Source organism: Myodes glareolus, chromosome 9, assembly GCF_982192425.1.
Source record: "Myodes glareolus chromosome 9, mMyoGla1.1, whole genome shotgun sequence".
Lineage (NCBI taxonomy): Eukaryota > Metazoa > Chordata > Mammalia > Rodentia > Cricetidae > Myodes > Myodes glareolus.
Genome location: NC_142034.1, coordinates 25,037,070 through 25,054,683, shown reverse-complemented (window position 1 = coordinate 25,054,683; position 17,614 = coordinate 25,037,070). Strand labels below are relative to the sequence as shown.

Below are 17,614 nucleotides of genomic sequence, written 5' to 3'. Positions count from 1 at the left end.
CCCTTGTAAAATGGTGACAATGGCCACTGCTTTCCTGTGCAGCATTACGTCTGTGTCCTTCGCACCTCTCCCTCCTGCAAACAATACCCTTTGTCCATCTCTACATCTATTTCCTCATCTTTCTAGCTCGGTGTCTCTCTTTTTCTCTTTAGGGGGAATCTTATCTACTCCCCTACTTAGGTTCGCTTAGGTCCCCTCCTTGTATTCCGTTCTTTCACCTTTATCCCTCACTTTGTGCCCGAGGTTTCTTTCCTGACTCTTTCTTCCGGAACAGATGTCCTATTTCAAGTTTATATCGCCACTAACACAGACAATGGAAAGCTGTCCAACCTCCACAGCAAATTCATTCTCAAGCCTAGGAAAAAAGCATTGTGAAACATGGCAGCGAGACAGAAGCCTGTGTTTTGCTTTCCGGTGATCCAGATTGGGGGAAAGAATGTGAGTGGCAGTGTCGAGACGCTAGTAGGAAATCCTGTCATTGACCACAACGAATTTCTAAATACAATGACTCTCGGTACAGGATTTGGCTTTTGAGCATTTGCGATTTAAAAAACAAAGCTCAAAAACTCAGCCGTCCCTGGGTGGGCTCGAACCACCAACCTTTCGGTTAACAGCCGAACGCGCTAACCGATTGCGCCACAGAGACGGTGACAGTTGTTAGAGAGGCAGAGAGTCGAGTCAATAGGAGCGACCGCGGTATGGCGCAAGAGCGGCATTAACGTAAGCAGTCACTGTAGCCTTTCCAGCGTAAGAAATGAGATCCCGAAGAACATAGAGTCGTGGCCGAAGAACCAGGCGGGTTGGGCTCGGGAGGAGAAGGCGAAGGACACGCACGTCCCACACGGGTTGCCCCGGTGCGGTTGGCCCAGGCTATCCTCGGTTAGTGACTTAGATGTGGAAGGACACGGAACGTTCCTTTGTAAAGTGAAGAGACCTGCAGTGATGGGGGTGAGGGACTCCAAAAGCTGAACAACCTGTAGCGTCCCCACCCCCCAAAAAAGACCCAACAACAACAAAACAAAATCCCCCTCTGGAGTTGAACCCTCGCAGCACGAAACCTCGGTCCTCTTCCCATTCTGCAATGAATGAGCGCCCTCAGTAAACTCGGCGCCAGTGGGTATTCGCAGCTCCGTGAAGTGCCCGGGGACACAACAGCTGTAGGGATTTGTGAATGAATACATGGAGTCAGCTAGCTAGAGTAAAATGCCCATCTCCTACAGTGCCACAGCAAGCCCGGGGATAACCTCTGGGTACAGCCGAAGCTTCACAAGGCCGTGTTCCCAGCCCACGTGTTGCCAGCTCCGCCCCACTCCGGGGTGGCGGGGGTGGGAGCGGGAGTCCAGGTCCGCCAAGATCCCGGCATGCCCCGGACCGCAGGCTCTTCCGCACTCACAGTGACTTTTCACTTTCCGCTTTCCAGACCTCCGTTTTGGTGTCTCAACCAAACTATGCGTATTAGTGACTGACGGGCTGTTTATCCAATAGAAAACTGGATTGTCAGGCAGAGTCGGCCCACCAGCCAATGGGGAGGCTCAGCGAGAGCGTTGGCCCTGAGAAACCCAGAGCCGGTTTACAAGAATCGCAGTGGCGATCGTAGTCCTACTAGAGCGCAATCATGGTGAGATTGGGGAGCAAAGGGAAGGAGACTGGGGTGGGAATGGAAAGCGTGATTGGGAAAGGCTTGCATCCGGGACAGAGAGGGCCTGGTCGTCGGTAGAATGCGCATAGCAGGACCGTGCGGATGAGTGCGGTTCCTGGGTGCCCCACCGGGCCCATCTCAGGGCTGGAGCTCCGGGCGTCCGGGAACCTCCGGAGACAGGGCTGAAGGTTATGGCAACACTTAGCTCCATGAACTAAGCCTCTTGATTTGTCTTTCTCCAGTCTATTATGTCCTATAACGGAGGGGCCGTCATGGCCATGAAGGGAAAGAACTGTGTGGCCATCGCCGCGGACAGGCGTTTCGGGATCCAGGCCCAGATGGTGACCACAGACTTCCAGAAGATCTTTCCCATGGGCGACAGGCTGTACATAGGCTTGGCCGGGCTGGCCACCGACGTCCAGACAGTGTAAGTGTTCTAGGGCCCCGCCTTCACCTTGGTATCTTCGTGGACCAACTTGTCTTGAGCATTCTGATGTGAGCCATCTGCCAAATACCACCTCAGCTGGACACTATAGCGATACCGAGATGCGTCCCAACCTACATTTTCCAGCCTGACTCTGTGCTGGGCTCTATGGGCAGCATCTTTTCAGGGAGTCCTTTAATCATGGTCTTAATACTACCCGCCAGCTGTTTCATTCTGCAGATGAAGAAATTAAGAGTCTCAGAGAGCCTTTTGTTCAAGATGTACATTAATGAATGTCAGCCAGGACCCGAGTGCTGCTCTGAAGCCAAAGGCTTTGCGCACTCCCTAAAGCACTAGGTGACAGAGCGGTAGCTAATCCTGATGAGCTGGTAGGTGTTAACTGCCCACTTACCTAGCTGACAGTGGTTAAGTGATTTGAGAGATGGAAGAGTCTAAAAGGGGAAGCCAACAGGTCGTGGTTTGTGGTGGCCCGAGCGTGGAGGTTATGATTGCTGTGGTTGGTGATGGGGGAAGCAAGGATGGGACTTTAAAAAATAAAATATTTTTTTTTCTTATTTTTATTTTATGTGTATGGGTGTTTTGCCTACATATATGTCTGTGCACCACATGCATGCAGTACCTGCAGAGGCCAGAAGAGGGCATTGAACAGCTGCCCCCCACCCCACAAAATGGTTGTGAGCTGCTATGTGGATGCTGGGAATAGAAGTCAGTTCTGGAAGAGCAGTCAGTGCTCTTAACTACTGAGCCGTATCTCCAGCCCCTACATTTTAAAATCATCATTATTATTATTGTGTTTGTATGCTCAGGTGCCACATGTGTTTGGAGGTCAGGGTACCAAGTGGGTTTTAGGAACTGGACTAGGCAGGCTTGGTATTAGGCGGTTTTGCCTGTTGACTAACTCAAGGTCTTCAGGGATGGTTCTCTGTGGGCTGTCACTGATTGGCCTTAGTGGCTGTTGTGAGGCCAAAGAAAGATTCGTTCATTGATTCCTTGAGCACTGAGGTCGAGTCAAGCCTCTCTTTCTCTTCCCCTCCGTCCCTCTTCCCCTCCATCCCTACTAGAAGCTGAGACCAGGATTTAAATGCTTAAACATGTGATGTGCTGTGGAGCTACATCCTCATGCCTTAGCCTCCATGTCCTTATTATTATTATTATTATTAGACTTATTTTATTATTTTATGTGTATGGGTGTTTTGCCACATGTATGCCTGTGCACCATCTGCATGTCATGGCCCCCAGAAGCCAGAAGAGGTTGTTGGATTCCCCAGAACTGGAGTTGCAGAAGGCCGTTAGCTCCTGTATAGATGCTGGGAATTGAACCTGGGTTCTCTGGAAGAACAGCCAGTGTTCTTACCCACTGAGCCATCTCCCCAAGCAGACCCTTTTTTCCCCCATCCCGGGGCCTTTTAAATGTAATACAGCCCACCCTCTGTGTCTAAAGGTTCTGCAACAGATTGGTCTAACTTGAATGAAAAATATTCTGCTGGAATGGGGCTATACTTCAATGGGAGGATGTATGTTTAGCAAGCACAAGGCCCTGGGTTTAATCTCTAGCATTAGCTAAAGAAGAAAGGATGATCATGGTGGTTTGTGTTTGTAATCCCAGCAGTAGGGAGCCTGAGGAAGGAGAATGACACCTACCTCGAGATTAGCTGGAATACCTGGTGAGTTCCAGGTTAGCCTGGGCTACAGAGCCAAAGGAGGAAAAGATTGCATCCATACTAAACAGTATCCTCAGACACTGGGCCAGCAGAATCGTTCTCATGGCATTTACATTGTTTCAGCACATAGGAGCCCAGGGTGTTGGAAAACCCTGGGGACTGTTCCATATTAAAAAGTGATCGTAAACAATGCCGTTTCATATAAGGCACATCCAGTCGAGTGCATAGCAGGTTTGTTGTCAAGTGACATTTCCAGCTCAGTTCCTGTTGTGAGCAGGTGGAGACTGAGATCCAGTAGTTACGGCTGTTACACGTTATAGGGAAAGGTGGTGATTTTTCTTTTAATAATTATTTATTCTTATTTTATGTGCACTGGTGTTTTGCCTGCATGTATGCTTGTGTGCGGGTGTCAGGGTGCCATGTGGGTGCTAGGAATCGAACCCTGTCATCCGGAAGAGCAGTCGCTGCTCTTAATGCTGAACCATCACTCCAGCCCCAGCTTTTTTGAGACAAGGTTTCTTTATGTAGCCTTGGCTGTCCTGGAACTCAATCTGTAGACCAGGCTAGCCTCGAACTCACAGAGATCTGCCTGCCTCTGCCTCCCAAGTGCTGGGATTAAAGGTAATACACTACCACTGCCAAGCCCCAACTTTTTTTTAATTTTTAAAAATTTTATTCATGAGTGCTTTGCCTGCATGTATGTCTGTGCACACATGCTTGCTTGGTGCCAGAGGGCGTGGTGAGCCTCCATGTGGGTGCTGGGAATCGAACCTAGGTCCTTCTCAAGAACAAGTGCTCTTAACCACTGAAAACCTTCTCTCCAGCCCTGATGCTGTTTTGTCTTGCTGTTTTAATGCCACTTTTGGTGTGTTCTCTGTGGGAACCATGCTGGAACTCTGGGATGACCTGGGGGGCACAAGGTCGTCCTTTGTAGGCACCTGCTCCAACCGTCCTTGGTAGGGGCAGAAAGGGGATGTCTCCTTGTGCTGCTCCTGGCCGCGCAGGTTGAAGGCCTTTTAGCAATGACTCACTCCCTGCTTCTACCCAGTGCCCAGCGCCTCAAGTTCCGGCTGAACCTGTATGAGCTGAAGGAAGGTCGGCAGATCAAGCCCTACACCCTCATGAGCATGGTGGCCAACCTCTTGTATGAGAAACGGTGAGTGGGAGCAAGGCTGGCAGTGGGGGGAGTGTGGAAGCGCAGAGGTTTAGTGAGGCGGAGTAAGGCCGGGAGGGGCTGTGGGGAAAGTTTCTCCCTGGCCTCCTCTTTCCTTCATTTCTCATCATACTCTCCTTCCCCCCTCCCCCATCCTTCCTTCTGAGACAGACTCACTCTAGCCGTGGCTGGCCAGGCTGGCCCTGAGGCTCTGGCTCATAGGACCTGCCCTCCCATCCATTCTGACGGGCAGCAGTATCTTTGTTTGATCCTTCTGAGTTCTCTGGGTCTGTCTGACAATCAAATAGGAGCAAAAGGAGTGACCTCAAAAGCAGGGAATCCAGGTAGTCCATGAACTTGCTTGAAGTTTTACATTATTTGACCTAGGTTCTAGATTCTCGGGATTGATGGGTTTGCTTTTTGTTTTTATGTGCATGGATGTGCACCCTGTTGTCCTGTAACTGGTGTCATAGACAACGATGTGCCACCATGTGGTTGCTGGGAAGCAGATCCAGGTCCTCTGCAAGAGCAACAAGTGCTCTTTTTTTTTTTTTTTTTAAATGATTTCTTTATTTTTATTTTATGTCCATTGGTGTTTTGCCTCCATGTATGTCTGGGGGAGAGTGTCATGGTCCCCTGGACCTGGAGTTACAGACAGTTGTGAGCTGCATGTAGGTGCTGGGAATTGAACCCGCATCCTCTGGAAGAGCAGTCCATGCCCTTAACTGCCGAGCCATCTTTCCAGCCCCCAGCAGCAAGTGCTCTTAACCCCTGAGCTGTCTCTCCAGCCCAAGTGTGTTAGTTTTATTAGTAAAATTACACACAGAAACTGGGGTGGAGCTAAAGGGAGACCCCATGGGTATTTTCTTCCTCCCATCTCTGGGTCTAGGATACAAATCGAAGTGTGGTTTGTTGTTCTCATTTTCTTTTCTCCTTAGCCTTTTGTTTTGAAGTGCTTTCAGGTTTCTAGAAAGGTGCTCCACAAAAACAAAAATGGGGGCAAGGCTGGAGAAGCCGAAAATTGGTTAAGAGCATCAAATTATCCATCCTGTTTGACCTGGTGACATACACCTGCCATCACAGCATGGGTAGTTGGAGGAAGGAGGATCTAGAGTTCAAAGTCAGATACATATAAAGTTGGAGGCTGCCTGGCTTCGGCTCCACAAGTCCCTGGTCTAGGACAGAGAAGAATCTTTTTTTTTTTTTTTAGGTTTATTTATTTTTTTTTATATATTGAGTGCTCTATCTGCATGTACATTATGCCAGAAGAGAACATCAGATCCCACTATAGATGGTTGTGATCCATCCATCATGTGGGTGCTGGGAATTGAACTCAGGTCCTCTAGAAGAGCAGCGAGTGCTCTTAACCACTGAGCCATCTGTCCAGCCCCTCAAACTTGTGTTGTTCCTTTTTCCCTTGCACAGACCAGGCAGGTGTTCTACTCTGTATAGCTGTTCTTGGCTGTCCTGGAACTTACCATGTCCTCAGAAATACTGCTAGCCGAGTTTAATCCCCAGGACCACATGGGTGGAAGGAAAACCAACTTATACAAGTTGTCCAGACCTCCACATGCACATTCTCTCTCTCTCTCTCTCTCTCTCTCTCTCTCTCTCTCTCTCTCACACACACACACACACACACTCAATTTGATAAAAAGCTACAAGCCAGGCAGTGGTGATGCACACCTTTATTTATTTGTTTGTTTTGTTTTGTTTTTTCGAGACAGGGTTTCTCTGTCTAATAGCCCTGGTTGTTCTGGAACTAGCTCTTGTAGACCAGACTGGCCTTGAACTCACTGAGATTCACTGTCTTCCGAGTGCTGGGATTAAAGGTGTGTACCAGGCCGGCTAAGGCTATACAGTGAAACTCTTGTCTTGAAGGGATAAAAAAAAGTGCCACAAACCATCAGGCAGCACTTGGGAGGAGGCAGAGGTGAAGATAGAAGTTTCTGTCCTGCCCAGTCCAGCAGCCGTTAAGTCCCAAAGAAACACACAGAGGCTTACTAATTATAAACTGTTTGACCTATTAGCTTAGGCTTATTATTAACTAGCTCTTACAACTTAAATTAACCCATAATTTTTGTTTATGTTTAGCCACATGGCTTGGTACTTTTTCTCATTAAGGCATTCTTATCTTGCTTCTGGTTAGTGACCCCCACACACACACTTCCCAGAATTATTCCTAGTCTGGTCGCCCCACCTATACTTCCTGCCTGGCTGCTGACCAATTAGCATTTTATTAAACCAATACGAGTGACAAATTTTTACAGTGTACAAGAGCATTATCCTACAGCACAGAGACAGGTGGATATATGTGTGTTTGAGGCCAGCCTGGTCTACAGAGTGAGTTCTAGAACACAGAGAAATACTATCTCAAACACAAAAACAAACAAAAGTGCTATAAACCAAGGAGATACACAGGTAGTTTGTCCTGTGTAACATGAGGGCCGGCTTGTTGGGGTATCTGTTCCCGCCCAGTACCCCACAGCCGGCAAGTCCCAGAGAAAATCGATCACACAGAGATCTCTATAAGTTATAAAGTTGATTGGCCCATTAGGTCAAGCTACTTATTAGCTCTTATAACTTATGTTACCCCATTATCTTTATCTACGTTAGCCACATGGCTCAGTACCTTTTCCAGCGGGCAGCTTACATCTTTCTTCTCCGGTGGTCTGGGCAGACCTGCTGAGGGAGCTTCCTGCTTTCCAGAATACTCCCAGTCTCTTTGCTCCACCTCTACTTCCTGTCTGGCTTTCCCGCCTATACTGCCTGCCTGGCCAATCAGCGTTTTATTAAAATATGATTGACAGAATACAGACAATTCTCCCACACCAGTCCTGGGACTGGCCATTCAGTATTCAATCTTTTTTTTTTTTTTTTTCTTTTGTCTGTTTACTTTTTGAGATAGGGTCTCTGTATAGCCCTGGCTGAACTCTAAAGCACTATGTAGACCAGGCTGACCTCAAACTCACAGGGATGCCCTTGCCTCCAAATGTTGGTATCAAAGGCGTGTGTCACCATGCTCAGCTTGAACTTGCCCTTAAGATCCCAGAGGGTTTTGTTTGTAGTGTGGGTTGTTGTCCAGCCCAGTCCTCCTGCCTCGTGAATACCAGGACGAGACGTGTGCCACCACATCTAGACACATTAACTTCTCGGTAGCCTCCCTTGTCTGAACAGACGAGTATGAAAGCCAGTACTCCTGACCCCTGGACTCTCTCTCACCCTGGCCACAGGTTTGGTCCCTACTACACAGAGCCTGTCATTGCCGGGTTGGACCCGAAGACCTTTAAGCCCTTCATTTGCTCTCTAGACCTCATTGGCTGCCCCATGGTAACTGACGACTTTGTAGTCAGTGGTACCTGCTCCGAACAAATGTATGGGATGTGCGAGTCTCTCTGGGAGCCCAACATGGTAAGTTAGCACCGTCTGGCAAGGCTAGCCCCTGAACCCATGACCTCATAGACAGATGTGTTTGTGCAGCAGGAAGTGGAGAGGAGGGTGTGGCAAGCGAGCAGTCTGCTGCTCTGTTTTAGGGTCTCCAGAAGTTCCACCTGGGCTGGCTGGCCTGGAGGAGCGTCGCCTCTGTTGACCCACCCTGAACCAAGCCAAGCTACTCTTCATTTTTACAATGAATTTACTGAGAGGCTCTGTCAGAGGATATAATTATGACACTTGCCCAAGATCATGCTTTCAGGCTTGAAGTGTCCCTTCATCCTGTTTCGTCCCGAGGAAGGAGCTGAGAAGTTCCCATATCCGAGGACCCAGCCCGCACACCACGCAAGGCAGGGACTAGAGCAGGGCAGCTGGGGTTTCAAAACTAAGAGGACTGAGAAGGAACACGACCCAGTCTGAAAGCCCTGCTCTGTTGGCAGGATCCAGAACACCTGTTTGAGACCATTTCCCAAGCCATGCTGAACGCTGTGGACCGGGATGCCGTCTCGGGCATGGGCGTCATTGTCCACATCATGTGAGTATGAGCTGGGAGGAGTCTAGAATCTTCTCACGCTTGAACTCCTTCCCCACCAGCACACCACTTCCCTGTGAACCCTCAGCAGTGTCAGGCTAGCGGGGTACCACTGGAGGCAGAGCATGGTGAGAGGGGCAAGATGGGGGACATTCCTATTCTTGGCACTAGGGAGGCTGAGGCAGGAGGATTTTGAATTCAAGATTAGCCAGAGCTTAAAAGTTAATCCATTTCTCAAAAAAAGAAGGGGACAGAGAAGGAAGGAGTGAGCCAACAGTAGGCCCAGAAGAGCAGAGGCGAGTGCTTTGCTGGAGTAGGCAGCTAGGTGCTGCTCAGACCCTCCAGGCCCGTTGGATGGCACTCTGTGACCCAGAGTCCCCTCACAGTAGGCATTTCTTTCCTGCCCTAATAGTGTCCCCACAGTATCAGAGATGACCACGGGCAGTGCCTACCTTCGCACTGAGTGCCTGCGGCTCTGCATCCTCCACACACCCTCCGGTCTGCAGCCCAGAGCTGTGCACATGGTTCCTGTCCCACATCCCAGTCCCTAGCCGGACCTGAGACAGCTCCCTCCCTGTTTGTCCGAGGCTCTCACCAGGAACCTGACAGAATGGGATAGCGTATAGTGTCCTAATGTCCTGGCTATTTACCATGAAAAGTAGAATTGAGTGCCTGTGCCCACTGCAGTGAGACACGGGTGTTCTCTGCTCCTTTAGAGGGTGTCCCGGTGCAGCCCAAATGATGTCTGGAGAAAAACTCACCTGCCCCTGCCCATGCTGCCTTTGTAACAGCCTGAGGGCAGCAGGTGCCAGGCAGCCTTACCTGTTCTTACAGCTGAGGGCTGAGGGGAGGTGGGGGGAGGGGGGAGAACAGTATATCTGATTATTTGCGTGTGTGATTTTTCTCCCTTGGCAGTGAAAAGGACAAGATCACCACCAGGACACTGAAGGCCCGGATGGACTAACTCCGCTCTCTGGTCCCGGTTTCCTTTTGTTAGTTTTCTTTTTAATAAAATTGCTTTTCTTTCACTCCTGCTTGTCTTTGTTTGATGCCGGGAATTGAACCCAGGCCCTTGGACATGCTCAGCACACATTCTGCTACCGAGCTACACCGCAGCCCTGTTTTCTTTGGACCTGCCTTGGTTCGTTGGCACACATGGGGCTCCTTCCTAGTCACCAGCTGATGCCTGCACTGTGCTGGGCTGGTCACTCACACAAGTGTCCCAATCCATTTGCTAAGTGCTGTTGCAAGGATTTGAACTGGTGTTTCGTTTGAGCCTCCACTAGACCTCCTTCATGAAGCTCCGTAGGCAGTCTTCCATTATTCTGGTGCGACAGTGGAATCTGGCCAAGGACCCATGAACAATCTAGGTCAGCTTTTATCTTTGTCTTCATTTCATCACCCGGGGTGGTGGGGCGTGGTCTCCTCCTTCAAGATGATTTCATTGACCACTTAAAGCACCATCTGGTTCACAGTAGCTTATCTTGAAACCTGCAGCAGATTCAGTGCCCCAGTAAGTGGATGTTTGCATGGTTCCTAGGCAGTCTCTATTGTCTGGAGGGCCCATTCAAACTCACTCCTGTTTAAAATAATTGTTTGCAGTGTGTGGGAAGTACTCTACCACTAACCACAGCCCAGATTGTGTCTGCCTTCCATACACACAACCATGGTGGGATCTGGCTGCCTTTTTTAACCTTTCTGAATCAGAAGGTCTGGGATGAGCTAAGAGGTTTTGTTTGTTTGTTTTCTGAATCTCAGGTGCCACTGATAATGGCTGGTCCAGATCCACACTGAGAGCTACTAAACTGTGTGTGCGCGCGCATGTGCACATACTGGGAATGGAACCCAGAACCTTGCACATGCTGGGCAAACACTGTATCACTGAGAAACACCTCCAGCCCAAATACTATAAGGTACACGTATGTAGATGGAAAGTTGGAGGCACACAGGGATGCTGCAGTCAAAAGCTCCTAGCCATTGTCTGTCCATAGCTGAAGTGAGGGAAGGGGCGGTACATGGTGCTATTATCTGTAGGCGTCCCAGCCAGTGCTGTGACCCTACCACTGCATCTCACAGTGGGCTGTTGGCTGACTGCTTCTCCAAACTATACGCTGATTTTGCCCGTGCCTCTAAAACAGGGACAGGATTCTAATTTTAAAGAGGGGTGGCTTACATCAAAGGACTCACATACCAGATGTACACAAAGCTTTTCGAGTTTTATTTTGTCCTCCAGTTGGAGATTCATTTAACACGCATGCATTTTAAAACAGTAACAGGGGCTCGAACTGTTCAGATTAGACAAGCACAGGGGTGAAAATTCCTATTTTAAAAAATGGAACTTGCAGCCGGAAATGGAGAAGTCACATGTGGTGGGTGGTACTTTAATCCTGCGTTCCCAAAGGTGAATCCAGACTTCATTCACATTTTGTGTGTTCATTGTTCTGACCTGCTGCCAAGATGTGCTGAGCAGATGCCCCTCCCCAAATGTAAGAACTCCCCCTTAACAGAATTGGCTGTGGGCAGGTAAGTGACAAGCTCTTCCAGTATTTCCTTCCCCAGCCTCTTTCCTGGTGTCTCAACCTGCTAAAGGACAGCTGAGTCTCATTCCCCTTGAGTCACTCTTCCTAAGTGGCGGATTTCAGAGGACTAGGCTGGCAGATTTTCAGCAGCTGTCTAAACGTGTTTCCCTTTGGACCCCAGCCCCCATTACTGCCACAAAGAGGTGGTCTCTAAACTCAGGAAACCACAGCCGCTGTCACACTTTGGAGAAGGTCAAGTGCTAGAAACAGCTAATGTTCTTCCCTCTCAACCTGAATTGATAAAAAGACAGCTGGGGATTGAACTGGCTACTGAGGAAGTCCTGGGTCTTTGGTCCACCTCCCCAGGCAGGCCTGGCACCCTGAGGAAGGCAGGGCTCGGCAGGACTCCAGCGGCTTCTGCCCTGAGCACTACCAGGGGACCTGACCTGTTCAGGCCTAAAGCCCAGGATGAAGAAAATGATTTGGGGAGGGAGGAGGAAGAGCTGCCTGTGGGGGGAACTGCAGTGCCACTGAGAACAGCCTAGGGGCCACTCATGGCGCCAGCCACAGACCAGCAACCCCTGAGCTACATAAGGAGAGATTGAGCTCACCCCTTGCCCTGCCCTGCTTCCACTGGGAACACAGCCTGAGGCCATTATTTAGTCTGCTAGAGTCTTCACAGTACCCTCACTTCAGCTGGATGTGACACAGACTTTCTCAGCTTCACACTTTCCACTAGAGGGCCAGGACCAGAGAAGTTGTAACTGGACACTACACATCAAGTGGTCTGATGAAAATAGGATTCCGTCCCCTACTGCGTTCAGGCCTCACCCGACTATCAGGGTCTTTATTCTTAAAGTTCTACTCCTGGAAGACCCAAAACGATTCTGGATGCCATAAGATGGTTGGGCTGTTCTTCCTGGCCCTTGCTTGCTGTCCAGAAAGTGAATGGTGGGAACTCAGAAGAGGGAGCAGGTGTGTGTGTGTGTGTGTGTGTGTGTGTGTGTGTAAGAGAGAGAGATCACTTTGAGATTGAAGTCAAATAGCACATCTTTGTCACAAAGAGGAAGAAAACTTGTATGAACCAAGATAAATAGCTTTTAAACATATGAATGCCAAAGCAATCAGAGGGCCAAACCAGAGGTTTTGGAGACAGCACAGAGAATGACCTTTTAAAAAAACAATGTAAATAAAGTCCACCAAACCACAGCTCAAATATTTTGACCCACTCAACAATACTGTCAGGAAAACAAAGAGCATTTGAAACAGAATGCTACCTCTCAAAATTGTAAACAATATACAAAAAAAAAAACACAAAAAACAAATCCCCACAAACTCAATGTTAAACAAGTTAGATCTGATAGTTGCATGATAAGATTGTTACACTTTTCATACGCATGACAATAGGATCAGCCAGGAACCTCGCCTTCCAAGCTTGGGGCTACTGCAGCTGATCCGGATTTTTCACCCTTGATTGTGAGGTGGGAAATCATGTTCAGACATTATTCCTATATAACACTCTCCTAAATTAAAACATTTCTCCACGAACCATGTGGATCTGAGTACTTCTCCAAACCCTTGCGGCTCTGCTCCCCAAAACCTTGTCTATACTCATCTTGGGAAGAAGTGTGGCTCCCACCTGCCTCACCAGGCCTTCGACCCAATGTGGTAGCCCTAGAGAAAGAAGCCCAAGATTGCTTCCTTTAGCGCTGGGTAGGGAGGACACCGCACAATGGCTCCCGCTCCCGAAGCTGAGCTCGGCTAGTTTGGGAGGTAATCACAGGAAGTCATCTATTCACCCGAGATAGTTCCACAAACCCGCTTCACATCTTTGGGGTTTTCTACACATTTTCCATATCATCCCAAATTCCTGATTCCTTCTGAGGGTTGGGAGGAGGCAGGAGTGTGCCTCTCCCAGTGCAGGCCAACAGGGCCATTTTCCTTCCTGGCCACCAGTTGCTCTGGTGGCAGCAGAATGACTTGTGTGGCTCCCTCCTGAGACCCTGGGCCGGAATCCCGAAGGAGGCTGTAGGGTATGTCGCTCTTTCCCAAGGAGGCCTGTAGGTAGACCCCCAGTTCAGAAAGGGTGAGGGGGCAACAAGGAATATCAGCTGGGGATGGATGGGTCCAACCCCACATCTGGCCTCCAAATAGGCTTTCCTGGGTCACATCCTCAGTGACTCAGGCAAGCTCAGGTGGAGCACCTTGCTGGCTGAAGCTGTCCCGGTTGAGAAATCACAGGCACGGCACGGGGGGGCCAGACACCTACATGGTAGGCCAGGGCTCGGAGTGGTGTCTCTGCAGCGAGCACCCAGGTACTCAGGGCTCTGCCCCTGACCATACGCCAGTTACAGGTGACTGCACGCACAGGTCAAGAGTTAGGATATGGATGATGCACACGACCCTGTATTAGTTTCTGGGATTTTTTTTTTTCCAAAGAGAAACAGCCATTGAAACACAGGAGTCCTGATAAATGCGAAGGTGCTCTCTAGTTCCCCAAGCCAGTGGGAAGCAGGCTTGACAGACATCAAAATTCCAGGTCGGAGGTTGGTGATCACCGGGTTCTTTGAGAACCAGCTGTCTGAGGGCCCAGCTGCTTTCCGGGCACTCACCATCTCATGAAGATGAACCTGTTTCCCCCTGAGGCCTCTGACTCTGGTCTGAGATGCTGGGGTCAACCTGCAGTGTTCTTCCGCGAGGGCAGCATGGAGAAGTGGATGCAACATTTCACTTGAACCCAAGGTGGAAACACGGAGGGAAACTATGCACAATACTCCAGGAAATTCAAAAGTCCGTCTACAAGAGATCAAAACATGGCTGCCGGAGGCGTCTGGCCTCCACTCGTGGGGTCAGTGCACTTGCGGCTCAAGGCCCCTGTGCCAGTCTTAACTGAAGGGAACCGAGAGTCGGACAGGACAGGGAGGGCGGCAAGGATGCTGACGTGGAGCAGTATAAATAGCAAACCCGGAGCGATGATCTTCAGAGACAAACCCAAATAAACCCACCAAGTCATCTCTAGCCCCAAGGTATCACAAAGGTTACAAGATACCAAAGAGAGAACCCCAAGAGGTTCCTATCAAGGGCGGGCAGGAAGGAAGGCTACATCCTATGGGCACACGCACAAACAGCATGTCTCCCTGTAGAGCTGCTGTGTTCTCTGTGTCACAGGATGAGCCCCTCTACTAAAGCCCTCCTGACCCCCCTCTGCTCCCTACCCTCTCTAGCCCAAACACACCCTTTCCCTCTCCCGACCCCCGACCCCTTGTCCAGCAGTCTGGCCCTGGCAGAAGGTAGAGACGACTACGTCAGGATGTTGGACATGAACTCGTTGAAGCGTTTCGAGTACTGCTCCGGGTTCACAGTGGAGATTTCAGCCCCTGCCTGGAACACACAAGATGCAGACCCGGGTCAGACGGGGAGGGGACAGCTGAGGGGACCGAGTCTGACGGAGCCTTTCTACTTGTTTCCTTTTTTTTTTCTTTTTTTAAACAAAAAGCAAACAAATAAACAAAAAAAACCCCACTTAGTCTTAGATCAGCGGTTCTCAACCTTCCTAATGTGTTACCCTTTAATACAGTTCCTCCTCGTGTTGTGGTGACCCCCAAGCATAACATTATTTCATTGCTACTTCATGACTGCAATTTTGCTACTGCTATGAATTGTAATGTAAACATCTGATATGCGACCCTTGTGAAAGAGTCATGTGACCCCCAAAGGGGTTGCAAACCCCAGGCTGAGAACCACTGTCTTAGACAAAGAAACAACTGTTCTAAAGATAGTTTTGGATGTGTGTTTCATGCTAATCTTGACTGACATAGTCTTCCTGCCTCAGCATCCTGAGCACCGATGTGTCATGAGGCCATGAGCCTGACCACAGGCCACCTCAGGAAGTGGCTCATGTGTCACGTCAGAGCTCTCTGACTGACAGACCACGGTCTCTGTGAGGGCAAGGTGTGGAGAGCAGCAGCTACCAGCCCGAGGAGGACTGGCCCGTGGGGAGCAGTGTGAGCAGGGAAACAAGGCTATTCTCGGTATCTAACAAGATGCACAACATGCCCGGCCACCAGGGGGAAAAGGAACTGGCAGCTCAGGCCCAAAGGCCAGACAACTCCAGGGAAAAACAAGTTGTTTATTACCTGGCTAGGCAGGGAATGGAGCACAAGCAGGCGGTAAGGAGCACAGGGGAGGCAGTAGGGAGAATAGGAGAAGCAGTAGGGAGAATAGGAGAGGCAGTAGGGAGCACAGGGAAGGCGGTAGGGAGCACTCAGAAGGTAGCAGGGAACATAGGGGAGGAGGTAGGGAGCACAAGGGAAGTCAGGAGGGAGCACTGAGAAGTCAGGAGGGAGCATAAGGGAGACGGGAGGGAGCACAGGGGAGGCGGTAGGGAGCACAGGGGAGGTGGTAGGGAGCATAAGGGAGGTGGGAGGGAGCACAGGGGAGGCGGTAGGGAGCACAGGGGAGGTGGTAGGGAGCACAAGGGAAGGCAGGAGGGAGCACTGAGAAGGCAGTAGGGAGCATAGGGAAGGCGGTAGGGAGCACAGGGGAGGCGGTAGGGAGCACAGGGGAGGCGGCAGGGAGCACAGGTGAGGGGGCAGGGAGCACAGGGGAGGTGGTAGGGAGCACAGGGGAGTCAGTCAGGCTGCTCTTCCTCTCTATCGGGAAGAAGGTCAAGACTGCCCTCCCAGGCGCTCTGAGGAGGGCGCAGATGCTCTCCACTGGGCCGGGCCCTGGAAGGAGACTGAACTCACCCCGTGCTTCACTGTTTTGGCAGCATGTGCAGCTTTCTTCTTAGCATCATATGGTGTGAGGATATCGATGATGGCCATGAAATAGACCTCCTTCTTCGGGGCGCCTGGACAAAGAAGACAACAGATAAAGGTTGGGGCACCCATTACCCCTGGACCCAAGGTTCAGAATTTCTCGGTCATTTGGAGTCAGAAAAGCAAAGGATCCCTTACAGTCCCGTCTCCTTTGACCTTAGCTACTCTGTGGGACCAAAGCTGCAATACAAAAAGGCCTGTCCTTCCTAGGAACTAGGTCTTATTACCCAAGGCTGTCAGAGAGATGACACGGACCTGAGAGAAAAAAACCCAGGTTCCAGTTCTCAGGGTGACCTTAACCAGAAGCCTGGAGGCAGGAGGTGGCGAGTCAGCAAGGAATGAGGCGGGGACGCAGACACCCCAAACCCCAACAGTGAGCAGAAGCACTCAGGGCTGGCTGGGCACAGTGGCACAAGCTCCTACTTACTTTCATGGCTTTTCATGGCATAGACGTCGACAGAGGGGTCGAACTCGCCTGGTCCAAAGAACCGGGGGAAGCTGAGGAGGTTGCCAGGGCTATCTGGAGGCGTGCCGTAGGAGCAGAGAAGGCTGCCTCCCACGCCCACCCCGTCGTTCTCGCATTCCTCGTCCTCGGCTCGCTCTTCCACCTCCATCTCCTCCTGCTCTGCCCGGTCTACATCGTGGATGCCCACCAGTAGACTGTAGTCCATGATTTTTAGCTGGGCAAGGAACTATGGAGGGGAGAACAGGAAGATGGAAGGAAGCGGTTATTATGGGATGTCGCAGTGGCATCCAGAAGGAAAGAAAGCAACCCTTGCCATTCACTTCTATACAGGCTTCAAAATGGAGCAGGAGTAAGACACTGTTGTCTCTACCATGAGAGCGGTGTTTAAGGGCAGGCACTCAACAGGACAAGGAGGTATAAGGCGGGCAGTGGGGCGAGAGGACTCCCTGAGGGCAGACACAAGGCTGCGGCTGCAGGATGAAGAAGAGCTCCACAGGCCCAGGCTGGAGGGTAAAGGTCAAAGAGCTCACTGCCAAAGGAAGAGCTGCCAGAACCAGCTTGAAGGACAGACACAAGGAATGCCTACTGTGGAGAGACTGGTGCCAGCCAGTGGTCTATCTCAGACCACAAATCTCAAGCCAGTGGAGCAGGCTGGGATTCAGAATTGTTTTTATCAGCTGGGTGTGGCCACGCACAATTTCTTTCCCCCCAGCATTCTGGAGGCAGAAGCAGAGGCAGGGAGATCTACGCGAATTCAAGGACAGCCAGGGCTGCATAGAGGGACCCCATCTCAAACTCCCTCTGCCCCCGCCACACCAAAAAAGAGAGACTGTCTCAAAACAAAGAAGAATTTTTAAAAATGTATTTAACACATGGGGCCAAGCTAAAGAACTGGCTCAGCAGTTAAGAACACTGGCTGTGGGCTGGAGAGATGGCTCAGTGGTTAA

At 50.3% G+C, this 17,614-nt stretch overlaps 2 protein-coding genes and 1 non-coding gene across 3 annotated transcripts in view; 1 reads left to right on the top strand and 2 right to left on the bottom strand.

The window, feature by feature from the left end:
- Nucleotides 1-572: 572 nt before the first annotated feature.
- Nucleotides 573-646, bottom strand: Trnan-guu (transfer RNA asparagine (anticodon GUU)). The gene has a single exon. It is a non-coding gene; the product is annotated as a tRNA-Asn (tRNA).
- An 821-nt stretch (nt 647-1,467) lies between these two features.
- Psmb3 (proteasome 20S subunit beta 3) lies at nt 1,468-9,890 on the top strand. The gene is made up of 6 exons (XM_048450859.3): nt 1,468-1,618; nt 1,882-2,066; nt 4,794-4,901; nt 8,132-8,309; nt 8,771-8,865; nt 9,778-9,890. The coding sequence occupies exons 1-6, from the start codon at nt 1,616-1,618 to the stop codon at nt 9,824-9,826; spliced, it is 618 nt and encodes a 205-aa protein (XP_048306816.1). The 5' UTR covers nt 1,468-1,615; the 3' UTR covers nt 9,827-9,890.
- A 1,169-nt stretch (nt 9,891-11,059) lies between these two features.
- Pip4k2b (phosphatidylinositol-5-phosphate 4-kinase type 2 beta) overlaps nt 11,060-17,614 on the bottom strand; it is a 29,238-nt gene continuing 22,683 nt past the window's right edge. Inside the window, exons 8-10 of the mRNA XM_085695730.2 lie at nt 16,629-16,893; nt 16,130-16,233; nt 11,060-14,762 (exon numbers count right to left, since the gene is read on the bottom strand). Of these exons, the coding sequence (XP_085551856.1) occupies nt 14,682-14,762; nt 16,130-16,233; nt 16,629-16,893 (450 nt within the window). The 3' untranslated portion in view covers nt 11,060-14,681. The remainder of the gene's footprint in view (nt 14,763-16,129; nt 16,234-16,628; nt 16,894-17,614) is intronic.

Excerpts from the sequence above, each read along its gene's own strand:
- Psmb3 (XM_048450859.3), top strand. Across the intron at positions 2,067-4,793 it reads GCCACCGACGTCCAGACAGT|TGCCCAGCGCCTCAAGTTCC; the intron begins GTAAGTGTTCTA and ends GCTTCTACCCAG. Across the intron at positions 4,902-8,131 it reads AACCTCTTGTATGAGAAACG|GTTTGGTCCCTACTACACAG; the intron begins GTGAGTGGGAGC and ends CCCTGGCCACAG.